The sequence below is a fragment of the Marmota flaviventris genome, chromosome 14 (genome assembly GCF_047511675.1).
Source record: "Marmota flaviventris isolate mMarFla1 chromosome 14, mMarFla1.hap1, whole genome shotgun sequence".
Classification (NCBI taxonomy): Eukaryota; Metazoa; Chordata; class Mammalia; order Rodentia; family Sciuridae; genus Marmota; species Marmota flaviventris.
In genome coordinates, this window is record NC_092511.1 from 51708556 (window position 1) to 51725482 (window position 16927).

Below are 16927 nucleotides of genomic sequence, written 5' to 3' on the forward strand. Positions count from 1 at the left end.
AGATGATTCTTAGATATATTAAAGTTCTGTATGTGGCTTGCATTAATTTCTTTTAGGCAATACTGCTATATTGGTTTAAAGACACAATAAATTATATATGATATGGACCCTATTTCCTCTTTTATTCTTCTGATTATACCTTAGGAATTTGAAGGATATGTGAATATTCACAATTGCAGTTCTGGTTGTTGCAGAATCAGGAAGACTTATAGATCTTTTCTCTGATATGAGAAGACTTGGCCTTCTGGAACCATGGCCTGGGATTACCTCAAGTGATGTGCTCTTAGGTGATTAACAATTTGTTCCCCACCACAAAACAAAACAATTTTTAAAATTTGTTAGTTTTCATGGTTAAATATTCCTGCCATGATTGATTGCAAGCTATCAGTATGATGTCATTGAACTTGAAGTTGGGAAGAGTTACACAAAATTGGGCTTTGCAAGGGCATAAAAGTCAGCCTCAAAGTACCACTGGAATACTTCCTGACATCTGTATTTCTTGAAAGGTAGGTATGTATGGATGCAGTAAATGCTGAAATAAATCAGCTTTAAAATAATTCTGCTGCATAGCAAAAAGTATTTCAGTATGATTAGATCTGGGAAGGTAAGACATTTTATTTTCTTTAAGCCTTCAGAATCTAGTGACAATTAAAACTGATTCTTCCCCAATACCCTTTGAGAATACAGATTTATGGTTATATAAAGTCATTTTTACAATAGTAAAATAGTAAAGAAAAAGGTAAATATCATAATTTTGCTAAAGCAAGTTTATGGTTTTAAAAATTTTATATACCAACTATATAAGAAAAATTTGTGAACTGAAATTTCCTGGGGACATGGTAGGGGCATAAGATTATCTTCAGAATTAATACAGATTCTAACAGAGAATTATATATAGGTAAAACAGCTGTAAGAAGTCCAAATTCAGCTCTAAAATTGAATAACTTATTATTTTTGTTAAGTAATAATGTGAAGCCATTCAGTTTATTTACAAAGTCTTATTTCTATTATCAGCTCTTCTCCTTGGATTCCTTAGTGTTACATTTTTTGAGAGGATTTAATTAAAAAATATCTTGAATAAGGCATTCTAAAGAAGTTCTCTAGGAAAATATTCAAGTTTATATTTTGTCCACATAGGTCTGTACTATTTTATTAGATATGAATAAATAAAATTTTTAGCAGTTATACATTGGCTAGAATTTTATAGTGTCTTAGTTTGAATTCTGTCCTGTCATAGCTAATCATATGAATACAATTTTAGTGCTGGAAAAAAACTAAGACTCTTCTAATATAAATGAGCAAACTGAGACTGCCCCCTGCCCCAAAAGTGACTTTTAAGTATCATGACTAGTCTTGACTACGTTAGCCAACACTAGAACTTAGCATTCCTGACTACCATCTTAGTGTTCTTAAAATTTGTACCATGTTACTGTGTGACTCTGTCAATTTACATTTTGGAATTATTTTTTTTAAGAGAGAGAGAATTTTTTAATATTTATTTTTTTTAGTTTTCGGCAGACACAACGTCTTTGTTTGTATGTGGTGCTGAGGATCGAACCCGGGCCACACACATTCCAGGTGAGCGCGCTACCGCTTGAGCCACATCCCCAGCCCGACGTTTTGGAATTATTAATAGAAGATGTTTATTATACTTCAGGTTACCCATATTAATATATATTCCATTTATTCTTTAACTACATACTTTCATTAGTTAGTATTATTATTATAAACCAATCCTAAAGCAAAATTCATTGTTTACTTGTAAAAATTTAAGTGTGGCTTTTTCTGTCCTAAATCAGTATTCTTTATTAGTCTAACTAATATGTAAAGCAGAGAAGATTTTAGACATTTGATTTCTTTCTCAAAAGGAGAAAAAGTAGAGTTAATGACAGCCTAAATGTTTAACATTTATATTTTTCTCCACAGAAAAACACTATTACCTTTTGCTGAGTAACTGTCAACTTATGATTGGGTGAATTCTGAAAAACTGTCACCTTGTTTTAGAAGATAGTTATCTAGTATTTCAGAATTCAAAAATGTGTGAATAATACTTAAATGGTTGAAAAGTTTCCCAAGAAAAGAAATACCTAGTTTAGAGAAAATCAATACTTATGATAAATAAGAATTGGTAATATATGTCACATTCCATGATGGACAACATTATATCACCACAAAGAACAGAACAAAAGATTTAATAATCATGGCATTCTTAGGAATGTCACTGAAAACTGTACACCTCTTAAGTTATACAAGTCTTAGTTTTGTGTAGATCTCTGCAGCCAAACAAACCAGTTAGTCTTTGATGTGCTTATAATTATAAAAGGTTTCAAATTATGTCTTTAGACAAAGATGCCTAGAGGTAGGAAGGTACAGATCAAAACTGACACCATGTCATAATAAAGGAAGACAGGTGAAGTGAAGCCAAAAGTAGGCTGGCATGAATATATCTGCTAAGTCAAACAGGTAGCATAATGCCCCTCTCAAACACAGTATAGGAGGTAGTTAGCCACAGTTTAAATTGTTTGGAGAGCTAAAAGTTCTTTTGAAGCTTAATCTTGAAAGAATATTATAATTTAAATGTAAGATAGCAAATATTTTTCCTTCATCCATGTATCATCTATTGGATATAATTTCTATACATTTTTACAATCACACCACAATTTTATAGTAAAACCAAAAAGGCATTTAGGAGGAAGAAAACTTAGTTCAAAATCAAATGTCTGAATGATTTCTAAAAAACATGGGACTATGTTGATGTTATGCCCTTGGGTAACAAAAAAGAAAATAAGGATTCCAATTTTATTAAATTATGCATAGAAATAAGAAGTAAACAACGATTTTTTCAGTTATCACTGGTTAATCTTTATACTGTAGCCTTTATAGTGTATTGTCTAAAGCTCTCTATTAAGCATGAATAGGCTTTTATAACAGAAATTCAAATATATATTTATTTTTTATTTTTAAATAATATATTTATTTATTTAGGTACTGGGGACTGAACCCAAGGGTGCTTAACCACCGAGTCACATCTCCAAACCTTTTTAAAAATATTTTATTTAGAGACAGGGTCTCACAGAGTTGCTTAGGGCCTTGCTAAGTTGCTGAAGCTGGCTTTGAACCCACAATCCTCCTGCCTCAGTTTCCCAAACCATTGGGATGACAGGCATGTCCCACTATGCCCTGCCACAAATACATTTTAAAAGGAGATGGCAACTTATAAAGCTACAGCTTTTAAAGTTACAGATTTTTTATAACATTGTTTCTTTCTGAAAGATTATATTTAATAAATGTATTTGGCAATATAATACATTTGGAAGAATTTCATAATATATAAATGTGTAGACAGCCACATTAAGTGCAGCTGGGATATCTTTTACATTTTCATTTCTCTGCATATAAGGATTATATGAAAGAAATTGTTTCCCTGGGTTTTTTTTCCTAAATATTATTCTTCAAATAACTCTTACAGATAAACTGCTAGCTGTCCCTCAACATGGCTTTTGATTTTTCAGTAATAAGTGTTTTCCGGGCACATGATCACTCCACTAAAGATATTATTAGACTTTCTTACAGTTAGTGTAGCCTTATGACCTGGTTCTGCCTCATGGGATATGAGCAAGTGATGTGTAACAACCCCTGGGTTGTACTCTGGGCAAGAAAAGTTTACCTTCCTCCTTTTTACCCCTTTCTATAGACTAGGATGCACTTCCTCAGTGATGTAGATGAAGGCTATATATCCTAATAATGAGAAGCAACAAGGTAGAAGAACCTTGGTAACCTAATAGCTAGCATGCTTTACCAGTTCTGGAACATACCCCAAGATTGTTATGTAAAAATGAAATAAAATTATTTCTTTGTTAAGTGATTGTGTTTTGTGGTCGCCTAGAATATTCCATACCTAATATTATCATTGGCCTTACAGCACCATCACCAATGAAGCTCATTAAGCCTTGGCCAAAGATGGAAGTGGAAGAGGACAGATTTGACTTTATAGTTTGTATTTACTACAGACTGAGTTCTCAGTTAAACTGGAAAGGACACAATTATAAATTTATAATCTTTAAGGGAAAATCCTACTGGATGTCCATCCATAATACTTTTCTGACACAAATGATTTATTATATCCCATATTTAATACATAATGTTAAAACTTAAAACATATAGGAATTAAATTCAGGACTAATCAAGAAGAACCAATAAAACCTGTATTTTACAGGTGTGATCTCTCATCACTCAAGAATGTTTATTACTACAAATACACATTTTTATTTTTAAAGGCACTAGCCATTACTGTGCTTTAATCTTTGCCAGACACTGTTTGAAGCATGAATTAACTAATGTAACCCCACAATAATCCATATCATAGGTACTAATATTTTCATCTCTTTTAAAATGAGAAAACTGAGACACAAGCTATTGGTCTCTCAAGGTGAAGTAATACATTTAGTACCAAAGTGAATACTCAGAAACACAAGACATTTTTATAAACTTTAAACATTTATCTCTGATATTTAACATAATATAACACATAATATATTAGAGAATAGGAAATTGAAGACTAACAATACCCCAGATATTTCTACCTGAAATCATCATTGCTTAAAATCATAAAACACTCAAACATGTCAAAGTTGAATATCTTTTTTGCCTTACCAGGCCATATAAAAGCATGGTTGACTGGTGTGAGTTTTATATAATTTATCCCGTGTAAATGACCAGAATACCAGGAATAAAACAAGACTGCTAGAAGAGGAAACAAAATAATAAAAGGTAGACAATCAAATATTAAAACTTGATATTTTATGTACATAATATATGTAGTTTATTTCATATATTGCATTTAAAGTCAGAAATCTCCAAAATATCCATCAAAAGTAGAATAAATAAAATTGTCATATTTATATGTTGGAATATTGTTACACACCTATAAGACTGAAAGAATTACAACTGTTAGAAACTACTGTAAAACTATTATAAAAACTTTATTTTGTGTTACAAAAGTCTGGATAGTTGGAAATGGTGCTGGGAAAACTGGAAATCCACATGTAACAAAATGAAATTAAAACTTTCTCTTTCACCATGCACAAAACTCAACTCAAAATGGATCAAGGACCTAGGCATTAAACCAGAGACTTTGTGCCTAATGAAAGAAAAAGTAGGCCCAAATCTCCATCATGTTGGATTAGGTCCTAGTTTTCTTAATAAGACTCCTATAATACAAGAATTAAAACCAAGAATCAATAAATGGAATGGATTCAAACTAAAAAGCTTCTTCTCAGCAAAAGAAACAATCAATGAAGTGAACAGAGAGCCTACAGTGGGAGAAAATCTTTACTAAAAGCACATCAGATAGAGCACTAATCTCTAATATATAAAGCATCAAAAACCTTAACACCAAAAAAAAAAAAAAAACAAAAAAAAAAAAACCACAAATAACTCAATCAATACATGGGCCAAGGAATTGAACAGGCTTCTCAGAAGATGATATACAATCAATCAACAAATATATGAAAAAATGTTCAACATCTCTACCAATTAGAGAAATGGAAATCAAAACTACTTTAAGATTTCATCTCACCAGTCAGAATGGCAGCTATTAAGAATATAAACAACAATAAGTGTTGGCGAGGATGTGGGGAAAAAGGCACACTTATACATTGCTGGTGGGACTGCAAATTGGTGCAGCCAATCTGGAAAGCAGTATGGAGATTCCTTGGAAAACTGGGAATGGAACCACCATTTAACCCAGCTATCCCTCTCCTCAATCTATACCCAAAGGACTTGAAAACAGTATACTACAGGGACACAGCCACATCAATGTTTATAGCAGCACCAATAGCTAAACTGTGGAGCCAACCTAGATGCCCTTCAGTAGATGAATGGATTAAAAAATGTGCCATATATACACAATGGAATGTTACTCAGCAATAAAAGGGAATAAAATCATGGCATTTGCAGGTAAATGGATGGAGTTAGAGAATATAATGCTAAGTGAAGTTAGCCAATTTCAAAAAACCAAAGGCCAAATATTTTCTTTGATATGAGGATGCTGAATCATAATGGCAATGGGTGGGTGGAGCATGGGAGAAATGGAGGAACTTTAGATAGGGCAAAGGGGAAGGAGGGCAAAGGAGGGAACAAGGGTAAAGGAATGATAGTGGAATGTTATGAAGTACATTTATGAAGACATGAATGGTGTGAAAATATTTGCATACAATCAGTGACTTGAAAAATTGTGCTTTATATATGCAATAGGAAATGAAATGCATTCTGCCATCATGTATAACAAATTAGAATAAATAAATAATTTAATTTTTAAAAAGTCTAGATAGTTGGGCTAAGGGTATAGGATTTAAAGGTGTTACAGGAGGACCTCTGGGGTCCTGGTAATGTACTTAGCCTGAATATTGGTTATAAGAATGTGTTCTCTTTGTTAAAATTCATGGAGTCATATACTTATGATTTGTGTACTTTCTGTATGAATGTTAGTTATGCTTCAAATGAAAATATTAACATATTTTTCATTGATAGTCATCATTGAGCTTTTCCTTTAGCAACTCTTGCTTTGAATTGTGTTAACAAGTCTATGTGATACTTTTTTAGATTCTCCCATGTCTAGACTGAACTACTTAAGTACTCTTGATATGCTACAATTTGGTCTCTTCCTCACATCAGAGAACACTTTTGAAAGCCAAAAATTTAATCTCTCTCTGCTTTGGGAAAAGTTTGAGAGAATAGTGAGTTAAACTGAGGGAATTTGAGATAAATTAGCTTTTCTCAGAATGATATAGGCTGAAATGAAAAGCTGGGACTAGACCATGATGAGAAAACTAGAGATTCTTTCCTAAACACTGTTTGGTATGACTGGGAGTCACCCAGTTTTCTGGAATGAAAGTGGGACAGAACATTTATCTAAGAAGTTAACCTCTTGCTAGTTACTGATGTTACCTAATAGTATCTTTGTTAGTAATCTGGGTCATAAGGCTTTAGTGAAAAAAGATATTTGGTAGAAATGACGCAGGACTCAAAGGAGGAACACCAAGCCTTCTGGTTAGTAATTATCAGCAGCTACAGTAACTTGATTAAAGAATAGGGGCACAAGATACATTCTGAAGAATAGAAGCATTTCTTCAGTTTCCTGAAATTTCATGGTAATTTCTCCCCCTTCCCTTTTACCCTTTAAATAGCTTTGAAAGATTAATTATATCTAATCCCTTAGTGGAAAATTCAGGACCCAGGAAAATTGACAGGAATGATTATGAATTAACATCTTGCTGTGTCTTCCTAAATGGCTAAGAAAGGGGATGGAGGATATTGGTATCCCCATAACATCATAATCCCTATTACTATGGTGTGGTTTCAGCATTTGGTTGCAAATGACTTCTCATAACAAATATAAATTGTATGTACCTCACAGAATTGTAGTGAGGATGTGCTGCTATCTGTAACTGAAAATAGTATCTGTCCTTAGGGAGCATTCAATAAATAATAGATTATTAATATTTTATTATTATTATTTTGGTACTGGGGGATTGAACCCAGGGGCACCTAACCACTGAGATACACCCCCAGCCCTTTTATTTTGAGACAGGGTCTCACTAAGTTGCTTAGGATCTTGCTAAGATGCTGATGCTGACTTTGAACTTGTGATCCTCCTGCCTCAGCCCCCTGAGCCACTGGGATTATAGGCATATGCCACCACCTCCAGTTTACTAATATTATTAGTAGGAGGCACATCATAGACTTTGTAAGTAAAAAGATATAGCAATAGACCAACTAGAGTTACTATTAGGTAAGAATAACTTTTTACTATTATAAGGAATACTCACGCTGAATACAATTAAGAATATTAGCTCCATAGAAATGGAGCTCTGAAAGTAGTCTTGGCATCTTTTGTGCTCAATCTCCAACACTCTTAGGTGTGGAAGGAGAATATGATTCTCTTACTGGTAAGTAATTATCAGTCCTAGTGTTCAGGTCTGGAGCTACGCTAATGGTATGGCTTTGAGTTCCCTCCACTACCATGTTGAACAGTGGAATCGGTGGTCACATTGTAGAGAAGCTAAGAGTTGGCCCATTTGGCAGCAAACATCACCCAAAGCATAAGACGACTGCTCAGGGTAGTGACTCATTATATTTTCAAGCACTAACAAAGTGGGAATATTATTAAAATATTTGTTTCATAGGACTTACATAGAGAAATGAAGCAATTTTACTTATAATTCTGAGGGTCCTTTGTGTAATTTAAGAATAAGAAATACTAGGAAGAACAGGAAATTGTGATGTCCAAGTATTACTACTGCCAGATTTAGTGACATTAGATAAACTAAGTTTAGAAAAAGGAAGTTCATGCTGATATACTTTTAAATCTTTTATTTTTGTATATTATAAAGTTTAAGTTGGCCTTTAGATTCAATCTGGGCTTCTGATCTGTCTTTGAATATTACACTGCAAAATGACACTAGCAACTTCTGAACAGAAAACAAATCACCTGTCAAACCTGATCCTATGTGAAATGCTTTGTCTCACGTAGGAGAGAATTCTTTGAACATATGACCTATGTATAAATGGTTAAGTTTCTGTGTTGGTCCATAATGGCACTGATGATAATAATAAACTCACCCCAAAATCTTATGCAAAGAACAATGCCTTTACTTTTTGCTAAATAGTGATTACATAATCACAAATTATCAATTTTCATGTATAATTCCAACTTATTGATATTATATCATTTGTCAAGGCTTAATAATTTTAACTTTTTAAAAATTTTAACTTTTTAAAAATTTTAACTTTTTAAAAAGTTAACTGTCTTTACAAAGAAAGCAATTCAAATTAACCAACCATGCCCTACAACTAGAAATGATTCTGAGTAAGAATTAAAACAAAAGGAACTTTAAAAAAAAGTATTAATTCTTACCGACTCCAGAGGTTATTGATTCTGCATCAATATCACTAGCTTTTTTTCTTGCCACTTCAGCTAGTGCCAATTCACCCTTATCTAGGGCAAGGTAATGGATATCCTTTGGAAATAAAGTGAAATAAAAGATTAATCTTCGTTAAGTTACAAAGGAGATTTTGAAAAGAAGAAGCTTCCTGTTTAAATTACAAAATACATATGACCAATGAATATTCTTTTTTGTACTTATATTTCTGTTTTCCAGGGCAAACAAATTTTTCTTAATTAGAGATCAAAGTCACAACTAAAGGCTATTATTTAATCATTTCATCATTTAAGGGGAAAATACATGTTTTAATAAACTGACACACTCAGTTTTATTAGGGAATAAAAACACAAATATTTGGTTAGGATTTACTATATGAGGGAGATCTTTTACACCATGCTATTTTTTCTTTTTTAAGACAGGATCTTGGGCTGGGGTTGTGGCTCGGAGGTAAGAGTGCTTGCCTAGCATGTGTGAGGCACTGGGTTTGATCCTCAGCATCACATAAAGCAAAATAAAGATACTGTGTCCACCTCTAACTAAAACAAATATTAAAAAAAAAGAGACAGGGTCTTGCTATGTTGCCCAGGCTGATAAAATCTTAGGCTCAAGTGATTCTCCTGCCTCAGCCTCCTGAGTAGCTGGAACTACAGGCGTGCTCTACCATGCCCAGTTCTGAGGGTGCTTCTTCACAATTTAATTGTATATTATATTATATTATATTATGGCAACAACTACATGAGGAATATTATACACATTTTTTTAATATATCTGGCACATATTTGTTAATATTATTAATACTACTACTATTATTTTTAACTCACCAGTCAACAAATTATTAGTACCTACTAAGTGTTGGGCACTGTTTGGGAATATACACATCAGTTATAACAGATTGCTATAAATCAAAAGTTAATTACATAAAAGTGAAATTGATGTTAAAGCACATATTTGCACAGATTGTAGCCAGAGGAGGAACTGGTCCTTGATCCAAATCTTGAAGGATAAATAAGAACTATATTAGGAGGAGCCAGATCCTATGGCACACACCTATAATCCCAGCAATAAAGAAGACTGAGGAGGTGGATGCCAAGTTCAATGTGAGCCTTAGCAATTTATTGAGGTGCAACTTTACAAGATTCAGAGCCTCACACATGCTAGACAAGTGTCCCACCACTGAACCACAACCCCAGCTCTTAGTCCTATAATTTCATTTTTTTATTGATTGCTCAAAACATTACAATGATCTTGACATATCATATATCATACATTTGATTCAAATGGGGTATGAATTCTTATTTTTCCCATGTGTACAGATTGCAGGATCACATTGGTTATATAGCCATGTTTATACATACTGCCATACTAGTGTCTGTTGTATTCTTTTTAATGGCTGAGTAGAAGTCAAATTGTGTGTGTGCAACAATTTCTTAATCCATTCATCTACTGATTGGCATCTGTGTTAATTTTATAATTTATCTACTGTGAATTGTACTGCTATAATCATTGACATGGCTGTGCTGCTGTAGAATGCCCATTTTAGATCTTTGGGGAAAATACCCTGGAGTGGGATAGTAGGTCATATGGTGGTTCCATCCCTATTTTTTAAAGGAATCTCCATACTGCTTTTCAGAATGGTTGTTCTAGTCCACAGTCCTACCAACAATATAAAAGTGTTCCTTTGTCCCCACAACCTCCCCAGCATTTATTATTGTTCGTATTCTTGATCATTGCCATTCTGATTGGAGTGAGATGAAATTTTAGTGTAGTTTTGATTTGCAAGAGATGTTGAACATTTTTTTCATATATTCATTGGTCTTTTGTGTTTGTTCTTTTGGTTTTTTTTTGGTGTAAAGTTTTTTGAGTTCTTTGCCCATTGTGGATATTAATCCTATCTACTATCAGAGGGGTAGCTGTCCAAGATTGTCTCCCATTCTGTAAGCTCTCTCTTCATGTTCTTAATCATGTCCTTTGCTGTTCAGAAGCTTTTTAGTTTAATGACATCCCACTTATTAATTCTTGGTTTTATTTCTTGAGCTTTAGGGGTCTTGTTAAGAAAGTTGGTTCCAGTACCTGTATGATGGAGTTTTTACCAAGTTTTCTTCTAGCAGTTGTAAAGTTTATGGTCTAATTCTTAAGTCTTTGATCCATTTTGATTTGATTTTTGTGCAGAGTTGCAGGGGAAAAGAAACATTTGTATATTGTTGGTGGGACTGCAGATTAGTATAACCATTCTAGAAAGTAGTATAATGATTTCCAAAAAAACTAGGGATGGAACCACATGACCTAACTATCCCACTCCTGGGTATTTTCCCCAAAGATCTACATTTGGCATACTATAGCAATATAGCCACATCAATGTTTATAACAGCACAATTCATAATAGATAAATTATGGAAACAACCCAGATGCCAGTCAACAGTGTTCTATTTAACATTAAAAAGAATGAAATTATGGCATTTGCCAGTAAATGAATTGAAGAATATCTATGCTAAGTGAAATTAACCAAACTCAAACTCAAAGGTTGAATGTTTTCTCTCATATGTGGAAGCTAGAGTAAAAAGGGGAAGGGAAAGATAAGATTACATAGTCAATCAAATACAAACTAATCAAGGAGTGAAAGAATACCTAGTAGTGCAGAGGTAGGAGAAGGGGAGAGGGGAGGAAGGACAAGAGGGAAAAGGGGGAATCATGAACCCAAATAGATGACCATGCATGTACAAGTTTGTCAGGATGAAACTAACTACTATGTATAATCACAAAGCTCTTTAAAAAAGATATGTTACCTTATTTTTCAAATATATATAAATTGAAAAAAATGATTTTGGAGTTTATAGTTTTACAGATTTATTATGTACTATATATCATAATTTAGTACATATATACAGTATAGAATGATCATATCATCAGAGTAGTTAATATTAAAGTTGGATAAATTTTTGAAAGTTAATACTCATTGATTACACAATTTTGGGAAAACAGTCTCATTTACTGGTAATATAAGTGGTCAAGATTTTATAGAGCAGAGGGAGGCAAACTATGGCCAATGGACCTTGTATATGTAGAGCCCTCAAGAATGATTTTTACATTTTGAAAATATTTGAAGAACTACATTACCCACTGGTATTGAACTTTGAATGGCCTTGGAATTCAGCTTTTGCTACAGACTTGAAAATGTTTCAAGCAAAAGTTACAAGGCAAAACAGTGCTTATATGTGAGTCTTACATGTAAAACATACTGTGATAAAGTCATTTCAATGACAACTAATGTTTGAACTGCAAATAATGTCAGGCCTTCACTGTCAAAAGTTTAAAAAGAAAAAAGTGATGTCTCCATTCCCAGCAATATATTTTCTAATTTTGAAGTACAGCAGTGTTTTTCAGACCTCTATGCATGTGCAAAGTAAATTTCCATATTCCAAAATCCATTTAACTGTGCAATTGAGGAACTTTAATTGGAAGTGATTTGCAATGTAATGACATGCTAAAAGGCATTCTAGCCTTTTAGCTAATATAATTCTAAAAATGCCTTCCAATCTGTGACTATGTTCAATTAAAACCATATGCTCATAGATTGATATCAGTATTTTGCAGAAACTATGCACGAGGAAAGACATTTGTAAAGGTGAAATATGGGAAATCTCATTGTAGATCAGCATTAACAAATGAACATTTTAATTGATTTGGATGATAGGAAACAATGTTATTCCTCTTAAAAGAATTCTGTTCTTCATAGTCACAGACCTTACTTAGAAAAAACTATACTCAGTATACTCAATTTTTATATTTTAAATCATATTAATAAAGATTTATGGAAATTTGCTTTCTCTCTTATTTTATAAGTACCTACACAATAATCTTAGTTTTGCCTCTTGACCCACAGTTTATAATATTTGCTCTCTAGCCCTTTACAGAAAGAATCTGTATTTCAACAACATATTAGACTTTGAAATTCACAAATACTTGTAGGAAATCTTTTGGGGGAGGTGACTGGGGATTGAACAGGGGTGGGACACTTAACCACCAAGCCACTTCCCCAGCCCTTTTTATTTTTCATTTTGAGACAGGGTCTTACCAAGTTACTAAGGGCCTTGCTAAATTGCCGAGGCTGATCTCAAATTTGCAGTCCTTATGCCGTAACTTAAACATATGTTAACTGAAATAATCATGTGGGCTTTCCTTTTTTAATTCAAAAGTGGCATGATACTTTCAACACAGACCTTTATATTCATTGGACAAATTAGGAATAATCTAAAAATATACATTATTGTATTCAGCTAGCTAAAGTTTTAAGATTGCTGCATCTATATTCTTAACACATTTACATTCTTAAGAATATTCTATGACTTAGAGTTAGACTGCTCTCTAGTCCTTTACAGAAAGAACCCATATTTCAACTGGAATCAGGGTTATACTAGCCTTGTAAAATAAGTTGGGTTATTTTCTGTTTTTGGTTCACTAGTGAAATATGTCTTTGATTCTTCACTGAAAATAAGCGACACACATGTGATACATTTGAGAAAAAAATTACCAACCACTATTGAAGGACAAAAATTAACACTGATTAAAATATAGACAGACCAAGATGGTGGAACGAGATGGACATCATTACCCTAGGTATATGTATGACTGCACATATGGTGCTACTCCACATTGTGTACAACCAGAGAAATGAAAAGTTGTGCTTCATTTGTGTACAATGAATCAAAATGCATTCTGCTGTCATGTATAACTAATTAGAACAAATTAAAAAATACAAACAGACCTGCTTACAATTGGGAAGACTATGAATCATAAAGACATCAATTGTGGCCCCCAGATAATCTGTAAAATTCAATGGAATTCCAATCAAACCCCTTCAAGGTTTCTCATGGACCTTAACAAGTTGATCTTAAAATTTATGTCAAAACAAATAATGCAGTATATCGAAAACTTACTCATAATAAAGGCTAATATACAGGGATATAAATCAGAGAAAAAGAAACATACCCATACACATATGGTTTTATTTGTGGGCTATTAGTGTGAGTACTTTGTGTTCAGTAGTCTTGTAAATGTTGGATATAAGGTTATGTCCTTCACAAATTATTTCAGAACATTTTCTGTCTCTCTGACTCTTTCACTCTATATTACTTATGTGATTTCTCCTCTTTTGTAAATTGTTACAGGGAACTGGGGGTCATTAATTTGAAAAGGGAAAACCTTGACAGTTCTTAGATCAATATTATGACTCTACCACAAATGTCTTATTTCTTACTCTGTTTGGAAACACTAGTCTATTTACTTGCTAATCTACTTGTTAACCTCCTCACCACTCACATATCTGAATGTGGCCTTCAACAAAATGCAGTATAGAGTAAATCTCTATAATTCCATGTTCCTGAGGCTGATAGAGTCCAGGAATCTTTCAGGGTCTGGAGCAAGATATTTACAGTTATCTACATCATCTCCCAGTTGGCTATCTTTTAGCTTCATTTTTTAAAAATTTTCAGATGGCTTTAGCTTTGGAATCTAGCTTAAATGTTGTATTTGTACAATTACATTGTATTCATAAACCTGTGGGAAATGGTTATATTCTAAATGAATCAAGAAAATAAAATCCACAAATATATTATGGCTGTATATAGTTCTTTTACCTGAGCAGGCTAGCATTGAAGAGATTAAAAGCAAGAGGCTATTAATAAAATATTCAATAAATAATCATAGAATATATTATTACATAATAGATTTTATTATGTAATATTTATTACCATGAAACTAATGCAGCTTAAGCTTCTTATTTGTGTAGGTCCTCTCTAGTACCTAATTTTCTTTGAAATTTTTAGTTTGTTTATTTTTTAATTCCTCAAATTATATAAGCTTCAGACTCTATAAAACATGTATCTATTCCTAGCCAGATGCCTAACCCTTAAGGCACAGTGGACCTTTACCACGTGCTTAGTTATTTAGAATTGGGTCTGGAAGACCCAACTATGTGCTGCCTATGAGAGACTCACTTCACCTCTAAGGACACAAATAGACTAAAAGTGAAATGGGAAAATACTGATGGCAAATGGAAATCAAAAGAGAGAGAAGATGGGAATATTTATATCAGACAAAAATAGACTTTAAGTCAAAAACTGTAAAAAGAAACAAAGAAGGTCCTTATATAAGCTAAAAGGGTCAGTTCATCAAGAAGTTCTACCAGTGCACACGAAACTGCAGCGTTTAACTATATAAAGAAAATATTAATAGAGCTGAAGTAAGAAATAGGCTACCATACAACTTTCAACATTGTACAGATCAACTAGTACAAAAAGTAAGAAAACATCAGACTTGAACTACAGTTTAGACTAAATGAAACTAACAAATATTTACGAAACATTTCATCCAACAGCAACAGAATATACATTTCTTTCAAGTACACATGGAACATTCTCCAGGATAGATCATGTAAGACCACAAAACAAACCTTAATAAATTTAAGAAGCCTGAAAATTACCGAGAAGAATATTTTCTGACCACAATGACATAAAACCAGGAATCCCAAGAAAAATTTTGTAAAACTAACAAATATATGGAAATTAATCAACATGCTCCTTTACAACCAAGGGGTCAAAAAAGAAATTAAGAGGAAACTTTAAAATATCTTGACATAAATGAAAATGTAAATATAAATACTAAAACTTACAGGATGCTGTAAAAGTAGTTCAGAGAGATAAGTTTATAGCAATAAACACCCCCCCCCCCCCCCCAATCTCAACATCATCACATCTCAAGGAAGTAGGACAAAGTAAGTCCAAATTTAGCAGAGGTAACATTGCAGAAATAAATTAATTAGAGACTAGAAAAACAATAGAAAAGACCCATAAAACTAAAAGATGGTTATTTTGAAATGATAAACAAAATTGACAAACTTTAGCTAGACTAAAAAAAAAAGAGAAGATTCAAATAAAATGAGAAATGAAAAAGAAGACATTACAATGGATACTTCAGAAATGCATAGGATCATGAAATACCACTGTGAAAAACTACACATCAACAAATTGGATAATCTAGAAGAAAGAGATGAATTCTTAGAAACATGCATCCTACCAAGACTGAATCTGGAAGAAACAGAAAATCTGAACAGACCATAGAAAGTAATGAAACTAGGTCAGTAATAAAAATTATCCCATAAGGGTGGGGATGTGGTTCAGTGTTAGAGCACTTTCCTGATATTCATGTGGCCCCAAGTTTGATCCCCAGTAAATGGCCACAAAGTATTCCATCAAAGAAAACTCTAGGACCTAATGGCTTCCCTGCTGAAATCTACCACACATTTGAAGACCTAATATCAATCCTTCTCAAACTCTTCCAAAAAAAAAAAAAATGAAAAGAAGGGAAACTTCTAAATTCTCTTTTTTTTAATAAGGCAAACATTACCCAGATACTAAAGCCAGACAACATTACAAGAGAAAAAAATTACAAGCCAACATCCTGGAAGAACACAGATGTAAAAATCCTCAACAAAATAATACTAGCAAACTTAATTCAATAGCACATTAACACCATGATCAAGTGGAATTTATGCCAGGAATGTAAGGATGGTTCAACATATGCAAATCAATAAACATGATATACCACATTAACCAAATGAGGAACAAAACCTGAATGATCACATTAATAGATGCAGAAAAAGCACTTGACAAAACATCTCCTCATGACAAAAACTCTCAAATGTAGGTATAGGATGAATATACCTCGACACAATAAAGGCCATAGATAACAAACTGTCTGCAATTAGCATACTCATAAGTGAAAAGTTTAGGTAGTAATAATAGAAGGATACTCACTCTCACGTTGTTTAGTCAACATAGTACTAAAAGTACCATCCAGACAATTAGGCAAGAAAAAGAAATATAACACACTCTTACAGAAAAGGAATAAGTGAAAATTTCTCTCTTGGCTAATGGAATGATTTTATATTAAAAAAAACCTTAAACACTTTACCAAAAAACTATTAG

General features: G+C 32.9%; 1 protein-coding gene across 15 annotated transcripts in view; it reads right to left on the reverse strand.

The window, feature by feature from the left end:
- Wdpcp (WD repeat containing planar cell polarity effector) overlaps positions 1 to 16927 on the reverse strand; it is a 521998-nt gene that overhangs the window by 99140 nt on the left and 405931 nt on the right. For all 15 annotated transcript variants that reach the window (XR_011704348.1, XM_071601637.1, XM_071601635.1 and 12 more), the window contains one exon: positions 8918 to 9020. Coding sequence is in view for 14 of the 15 variants with exons in the window: in XM_071601637.1 (XP_071457738.1) it covers positions 8918 to 9020 (103 nt within the window). In the remaining variant the exon portion in view is untranslated. The remainder of the gene's footprint in view (positions 1 to 8917; positions 9021 to 16927) is intronic.